Source organism: Chrysochloris asiatica, unplaced genomic scaffold (assembly GCF_000296735.1).
Source record: "Chrysochloris asiatica unplaced genomic scaffold, ChrAsi1.0 scaffold00280, whole genome shotgun sequence".
In the NCBI taxonomy this organism is placed as follows: domain Eukaryota; kingdom Metazoa; phylum Chordata; class Mammalia; order Afrosoricida; family Chrysochloridae; genus Chrysochloris; species Chrysochloris asiatica.
In genome coordinates, this window is record NW_006408798.1 from 453,758 (window position 1) to 462,502 (window position 8,745).

Consider the following 8,745-nt stretch of genomic DNA (forward strand, 5'->3'; position numbering starts at 1 on the left):
ATTTTGCAAACTATAAGCAGGCACACCTCACCAATCAGATATGTTTCTTGTTCCTTGTAGCTCAATAGCAATTCTGCCCAATGCTTCTGCAGTTATTTGCACTAGCATTGAAATTCCCCCGAAAAAGTTATTCCAGCACTGTTTATAAATGCACATTATAAAAACCAAGAGGGTTTTTCTTTCTCTACAGGAAAAACGTTTGGTTTAAAAGATCGGGCAGGGCTCATTAGTACAGATGGAACAATAAGCAACGCAGGCATCTTTCACAACAACCTAAATTCCATAGCAGCTGATGTCACCTATTAAGGTCTTATAAATGGAACAAGGCTTCAGATGAATCTAAGCAATTTATCTGCCCCGATACCCAGTGCTGCAAGAATGGCTGTCTCAGTATTTAGGCTGACAATTGTCCTGGGCCTGCTTGTCTTAATCCTGACCTGCCAAGCGGGTAAGTGTCTCTGCTCACAACTCATGCATTATGCAGGCCATGATTGGAGGAAGTATGCTGAACAGAATCAGAACAAGAGGGAAAAGGTGGGGGGACCCCAGGCACCATGAAAAGAGTGCTGAACTGGGACATAGGAGACAAGAGGCCTACCTTATGCTTGATCTCTGAGGTGTCTTCTAACACAGTGAATGTAGGATTTAGTTAAATGTGCTTCACTTGCTACCTCTAGTGTCAATGAACATTTGGAATTTGGAATAATTTTTAAATATATATGCATATGATATAGTGACAGGTTATAATTCCCTTGAGAATTGAATAGTTGTTATGTTTGTATGTTTTGCTTTTGTGTTTTTTATTATTGTAACTAATAATATTCAAAGGCTTACGAAAATGTGTTCTGGGCTAAGACTCCTAAATCTGGCTCCACCAATAACTGAAAATGTGACTGGAGATAAGTTAATTTGCTGTGTCTCATATTTAAAAAGAGAATATTAATAGTGACTTTCTCAAAAAACAAAAAAAATAAATCATAAACATTACATAAGAGACAAAACAAATAGAAGCAATACCTGGGTCATAGTTAATAGCCAATAAATATGAACTGTTTTTGTTATCATGAATCATCTCTTCCAGTTCTCATAATAATCAGATTAAGTAAACATGCACAGTTTATTATTTCCCTTTTATAGATGAATAAGCTTATGTGCAATCTTATCATTTCCCTTTTATAGGTTAATAAACTGAGCTTGCAGATGGAGACTTTCTTTAACATCTCTTGCCATTTGAAATGGCAAACCTAGATTTTGTCCATCATAACTAGTCAGTCATTTATTTCAGATATGTTTTAAGCACATAAAGAATTACAAGGCAACATATGGAATTCTCTCTGTCTTTCTTTTTCTCTTTCTATCCCTACTTGTCTGCTGAAGACTATGTGTCTTGACTTGTCTCCATTCAGAGTGATATGTCAGGTAAGCAGACAATGGAAATACAGCGTTTAGTAATGAAGTCCTTTGAATAGTTCTAAATGTCACATGGCAGTGTTCATACCTTAGCCACCCACTGCCCACCAGTACAGCACACAGGATCTATTTCCTCAAAACTTAGGTTCCAGTCCCAACTCTGTATCACATGAATTCTGAAGTTGAGGCTTAATCAGCTTACTGCTTTTAACTTCAGTTTCTTCTTCTGCTAAATGGGATATTAACTACTTGTCTCATCAAGTAAAATGAGCATGCATTTGCAATCATTTTGTAAACTATGGAAAGCAATACTAATTCAGAATGTTCTAATCACATTGACAAAGAAATGCAACCAGGTAGAAGTTAAAGCAAACAAAGATAATCCCATGTTATATCTGAAAAGATAATTTTGATATGTTTATATTGATATTTTGTTTCCAGGATATCAGATTTCCAACTAGATCACAGTAATTTTTTATTTTTTTATCAACTCCTAAAATGCTAAAAGAGAAAGAGAATTACATATCATCTTGCTACTTAAATTATTTACAATAATAATGATAACAGAGTAAACATTTATTGTGGACGTACCTGATTTCTGGTACTATGCTAATTGCCATATGTACTGTTTTTAATCCTGAAAACAAAACAATGAAGCTGAGGTATAAAGTGATTAAGTGTTGTGTGCAAGTTTATTCCACTAAGTTTTGTTAAAGACGGGAAACAAACTCAGATCTGCAGAACTCCAAAGTATGTGACCCACTGTATTGTCTGATGATTATCCGACAGCACAAAAGTGAGAGGAAATCAATGGCCCATATTACACTGCAAATTAGTGACAGAGCTGAATCTCCACAAACTGCACACTGGGCTGCTGACATATTGAAAGGCTGGCATTTAGTGTGATATAAAAATAAAAAAAGGTGTTGTTGTTAAGTACCGTAAAGTCGGTTCCGACCCATAGCGACCCTGTACAGGATTTCTGAGGGTGTAAATCTTTACAGGAGTAGAAAGCCTCATCTTTCTCCTGCAGAACGGCTGGTAGTTTCGAACCGCTGACCTTAAGGTTCGCAGCCCGATTCGTAACCACTATGCTACCAGAATACTGATTAATTATACAAGTAGGCAGATGAGAGCACAGGACAAAAGAACTCATCTTTCATGTAAAGAGTTACAGATTTGCAGCTGGCAAATGTTTTCAAAGAATAATTGCTTAGTGGTGACAACTTATAATATAAACGATATGCTCTGCGGAATCAGAAAAAAGAACAGCAAAGTATGGTTCAAACCCTGACTTAGCTACGTGCTAGATGTGTGATTTTAGGTGAGTCATTTAATTTCTTGAAGCGTCTGTTTTCTCTTCTGTGAAATTGTAATAGCATCACTTAACTGAATGAGGATTAAGGTATGTTATGAAAGCACAACAGACACATCACAAATATGAGTTTCCTTCCCTCCCCTTAGCTGTGGTTAAAAACAAATCAATTATTTTGCGCTCTCAAATTGTCCTGCACTTTATGCGCGGGTCTTGCACTATTTGTCCTGGTGTGGTGCTGTGGGTTAATGCGCCAGACTGTAAAGTCAGTTTGAACTGCAAGGTCGGTGGTTCAAGCTCACCAGCTGCTCCTTGGAGACCTTACACAGGGTCGCTATGGGTCGGAAACGACTCGACAGCACTTAATAACAACAACAACAAACCTTACCTCTTAACATATGCTAAGGACTTTTAGTGGTACTATGGGGTAAGCACTGGATTGCTAACCAGAAAGTCAGCGTTTAAATCCATCAGCCCCACCATGGGAGAAAAATGAAACTTTGTGTTCCATAAACATTTACAGCCTTAGAAACACTAAACACAGTCGCTATGAGTCTAAAATCAACTCAAAGGTAGTGAGTTTGATTGGAGGATTTTTTAGTATATACAATGCACATACTTTGTTGTTAGTTGCCAGTGAGTTGCCTCTGACTCATAATGATCTCATGTTCAACAGAAGGAAATGTTGCCTGGTCCTATGCCATCTTCACAAGCATTGGTCTGCTCCAGTCCATTGTTGTAGCCACTGTGTATTTTGAGTGTATTTTCAACAGAGGGGTTCATCTTTCAGCACTATATGGGACAACATTCTATTGTGATACATAGAATTTTCATTGGCTAATTTTTAGAGAAGTAGATGGCCAGACCTTTCTTCCTAGTCTGTCTTAGCCGGGAGACTCCACTGAATGCTATTAACTACAGGTGGCCCTGCTGGTATTTGAAATACGGGTGGTATAACTTCACAGCAACATGCAAGTCACCACAACACAATCAACTGACAGATGGGTTCTGGGCATACATAATAACCCAAAACCAAAACCAAAACCAAACTCACTGCTACTCATAGTGACCCCATATAGAGATTCCGAGGCTGTAAATCTTCATGGGAGCAGAAAGCCTCAGCTTTCTCCTGAAGAGCAGCTTATGGGTTTGAACTGACAACCTGTGCTTAGGAATCCAGTACTTTCCCTACAGTGCCATCAGGAAACCTTACACATAATAACTTGTTGTTGTCATTGTTAAGTGCCGTTGATTTGATTCTGACTCATAGTGACCCTTACAGGGTTTCCCAGGAGCAGCTGGTAAGCTTGAACTGCTGACCCTGAGATTTAAATGGACTTTGTAGTCCAGCACATTAGCCCATAGCATCACAAGAGGACTCCATGTATTATAACTGCTGTTGTTAAGTGTTGTGGAGTGGGTTCCGACCCACAGAGACCCTGTACAGGGTTTCCAAGGAACAGCTGGTGAGCTTGAATTACCAACCTGGTTCAGACAACTTTGCAGTCCAGCACACTACCCCACAGCAGCACACCAGGACTCCACGTATTAACTAGCTGTCATGATCAATTCATTTCTGATTCATGGAGACCTCGTGTGTATCAGAGTACAGCTGTGCTTCACAGGGTTTTCAGTGTTTGTGATCTTTCGGAAGAAGATCTCCAGATCTTTCTTCCAAGGAACCTCTGAGTGGATTTCATCCTTTTGGTCAAGCGCTTGAATGTTTACTACCAGCGCTTGAATGTTTGCTACAGACAGAGATTCAGATATATATAATAGTAGTGGAGATAGTGGTTGTGTGTTTTTGAGTCAGTTCCAACTCATAGAGACCCTGTATGAGGTTTCCAAGGCTACATATCTTTAAGAAAGCAGAAAGCCTCATCTTTTTTCTCCCGTGGAGCAACTGGTGAACATAATCTGCTTTCATTGCTGTTAATAGCCCAACTCATAACCCACTACAGGGCCCCTTGTACATAATGCTGTTGTTACGTGTCATCAAGTCGATTCTGACTCATAGAGACCCTGTGTAGGGTTTCTGACTCTTTAAGTCTTCATGGGATCAGAAATTTTCTTATTTCTCCCATGGAGCAGCTGGCAGGCTCAAACTGCAGACCCTGTGGTTCACAATCCAGTGCTTATTGCATGGAGCCACACTGCTCCCCTGTACATAATTGTTGTTGTTGTTAAGTGCCTTTGAGTCAGAAATAACCCATAGCCACTCAGTATAGGGTTTCTGAGGAGCAGCTGGTGAGCCTGAACTGCTGACTTTGAGATTCAAACAGACTTTGCAGTCCAGCACATTATAAACCACAGAGCCACAACAGGACTCCTGGACATAATTGTTGTTGTTGTTGTTAAGTGCCATCGAGTCGGGTCCGACCCATAGCGACCCTATACAGGGTTTCCGAGGGTGTAAATCTTTACGGGAGTAGATAGTAGGCTAAAAAAATAATAATGATACTTATTGAATGAAAGAAACAACAACTGAATGCATAATTACTTGGTGATTAAAATATATTTAATTTAGTTACAGGATCCACACTGGTACTTCTAATAGATCTTTGCTTGTGGTAGAATAAATGTTTGAAGAATTGAATGCCTTCTTTTACTAACAATTTCTATAGGATGTAATATAGGCTCCTAATTTAATCTGACAGTCTCCACATAAGAAGCAAATACATTTCCCTCATTCAAAGTCTCTGGGTAGTTGTCTAGATGTAGAGAATTCATGAGTCAAGGCTTGTAGTAGGGTTGACAAATAAAATACAACATCCCCATGTAAACTGATAATCTTTTAGTATATGTATGTCCCAAATGTTATATGGGCATACTTATAATAAAAGTATTATCTGTTTCTACATGTAAAATTTAAAAATAACTGAGGACTCTGAAAGTATTTTTATTTAACAAATCTGGCAACTCTACTAGTAAGGGTGCAACAATATTAAAATAAGATGAGTCTATCCCAAAGTACATTGATTAGGTATTTATTTGCAAGGATTTATGGAGGGTGCAAAAGTTGTGGAGGATGAAAACTAATAGAAAGAGACTGAGCTAAGAGAGCCCTTAGCTAGACGGGGTCTTAATAACTATGTGTTGCCATAGATAAGGTGAGTTAGCTATCAGAATCCCTACTGTAAAAGCAAGGTCAGAGTTGTAGAATTGCAGGAGACAACTCTTGGCTTTATTAATTTATTAATTATTTATTGAGCTCTTTAAAAAAAACAAAACAGGATAGTCCTACTCGTTCTGTATCTTGTGGGAGTCCATATGTTGCTGCTATCTGCCCCATTTATATATTTTTTTCTCATTTTCTAAAGAATTAAGACCACTAAGCAAAAGTGAAGGAGTCCTGGTGGCACAGTGGGTAAGCATCGGGCCATTTAAACCCACCACCTGCTCTGCAGGAGAAAGATGAGGTTTTCTGCTCCCGTAGAAAGTTACAACCTCGCAAACTATGGAGCAAGTCTGTTCTGCCCCATAGTATTGTTATGAGTCTGAATCATCTTAACAACAGTAGAGAAAAAATGTTAAACTCCTCAGAGATATCACTAATCTAATTTTTCATGAATTTTTGGCTCTCAGTCCGAAGACCATTTGATTATGTGTCTAATATGAAGCATCTACAGTTATGGTCCCGTCTTCTCTTGTTATTTGTAAGGTCTTCTACAAGTCATGCAATCTTTTCAATTTCTTAGTCTAGTGAACTGAAAATGCATATCCCATAATACCATTTAGAAGTAAAATTACACAGTAATTGTAAAATCATTATTTGCAAATTTATTGTTGTTGTTAAGTGACATCTAGTCTGTTCTAATTCATAGCAACTGTAGCAGCTGATGGGTTTAAATTATCAACCTTGTAGTCAGCATTCCAGTGCTTATCCTACAATGCTACACCATTACATGACACAAAAACGAGAGGATTTTTCCCTGTAATCATTAATATTATACTATTTTCATTATTACAGAAGATTTGTGGATAGATCACTTTTCTTTCAGAGATTATGCAATTCATCACAGAGTGATTAGAAATACAGATTTTAATTAGAGACAAATAGGGATTTGTTTTTCGATGTCAGCACTCGTATTTATTATCTGCTTAAATCTGGGCAGTGTCAGTTGTTTTATCCACAAATGGAGCCTATGTCTAACCTAAATTTCAAGGTGTCTGTCTTTTTGTTGGAATAATATATGTAAAGATGTCAGTTACAAGGTGTTAAATTTTCAATAAATATAACAACATGAAATTGCATAATTAGTGATTGGGGGGAACAATGGGCTATAGGAATAACCTAAAATAAGAGTCCTTGCTTTATTTTTGCTAAGTACCATCTCTAAGCCTCAATTCTGTTTTTCAGATGACAAACCAGATGCCAAACCAGATGGTGAACCCAATGATAAACCAGATGACTCAGACAAAAGCGCAGATGATTTCCCAAAATTTCTGCACAACCTGGGTACAGAGATCATAGAGAATGCATTTGAATTCATTCTCCGATCCATGTCTAGGGGCACGTAATCACTAAGACAGGCCTTGATATTGTCCAGTTGGCTATAGGCAATGACTGCATTACATTAAGTGAATTAAAAGCAAAATTTGTCACATATATATGCCAATGTATTGTTTTTAATTGAAAATTGTGGCCCTATCTTCAGATGTATTTTTTTCTTAAATGAGTTACTCTGAATGCTTTCAAGATAAACATATTTCTATCAAATAGCTCCACACAGCATACTTTATCTGAAGACCAAGTAGGACTAAGGAAGAGCAGATAATTGTATTTCAATGTTGACGCTGATATTTACTAGCTGATTAACTCAGGGCAAGGTACTTAGTCTTGTTCTGGTTTATGACACAGGTGCTATTTTACTGAGTTGTCTTGGGCAAGTTTCTTTCTTCCTGAATACCTCCACTTGCCCATCTGTAAAGTTAAAAAAAAAAAAAAAAAAAAAGACTGTGAATTACCCATGTCCTCTCCACAGATACAATGACAGTTGTTTTGTTGTTAAGTGCTGGTTCCCACTCTTAGTGACCCTGTGCAGGGTTTCCAAGACTTTAAACTTTTCGGGAGCAGAAATCCTCATCTTTCTCCCAAGGAGTGGCTGATGAGTTCAAACTACTGTCTTGTAGTTTGTAGTCCAGTGCTGATTGTATGGAGTCATTGTGCTCCCTAGTGAACATGTTGGATAGTGACATATTCATTAGTTTGTTGTTGTTAAGTGCCGTAGAGTTGGTTCCGATTCATAGTGACCCTGTATAGTGTTTCAAAGGAGCACCTGGTGGGTTTGAACTACCTACCTTGTGGATTGCAGTCTAATGATGATCCTACAGCACCACACCATTAATGGTGTGTGTGATAGATCCATCTTCATTATCTATCTTCAGCAGCTCAAGAGGATTAGGAGATCCAGCAAATATGTCTCCTCAATGACAAGCTGAAGAATTTCACTAGCTGAATGTTTCTTTTGTTGGTGCTGTTGTGTTGTTTTTTTATTTTATCATAAGGGATTGTCTAAGTAGAAGGTTCCTCTGTTAAGTATTTTTCCAAAATTTTCAACCTTTTCCCAAGGTCCTGAGCACCATTCTTAATATGTCTAACTTCAACATTTAAAGCTCTGATTTTTTCACATGTATTTTACTCTAATCTTCACTCTCCCTACATCAGTCTCCCTAATTTCAGTTTTCCAGGATCGTGTTGTCTTTTGTGAATTGCTAGGTGCTTTCAACCTCCCCATTTCTGTCTCTGCTAATTAACTGTTTCATAGCCTCCTAGCCTATTTATTAAGCAAAGTGTAACTAAATATGTTCGTTACCTACCTGCTTCAGAATCCAATGAGGAAATTATAAAAAGCACACATCCCCTTGTAAGTCCGTCTTCTTCCTACAACTGATTGGAATACCTAAAATGGGCATACAATGTGCCCAGTGAAGGAGTCTTCCTGTGGAGCCTCTGCATTACATAAGACTATAGGTAGAATCCTGAACAGCATCCAGAATCTTCAGAGGTGGGAAATTTC

General features: G+C 38.1%; 1 protein-coding gene across 1 annotated transcript in view; it reads left to right on the top strand.

Annotated features, from left to right (window-relative positions):
- The first annotated feature begins 378 nt into the window (after positions 1 to 378).
- LOC102816061 (chromosome unknown open reading frame, human C5orf46) overlaps positions 379 to 8,745 on the top strand; it is an 11,882-nt gene continuing 3,515 nt past the window's right edge. Inside the window, exons 1-2 of the mRNA XM_006874494.1 lie at positions 379 to 448; positions 7,086 to 7,242. Of these exons, the coding sequence (XP_006874556.1) occupies positions 379 to 448; positions 7,086 to 7,242 (227 nt within the window). The remainder of the gene's footprint in view (positions 449 to 7,085; positions 7,243 to 8,745) is intronic.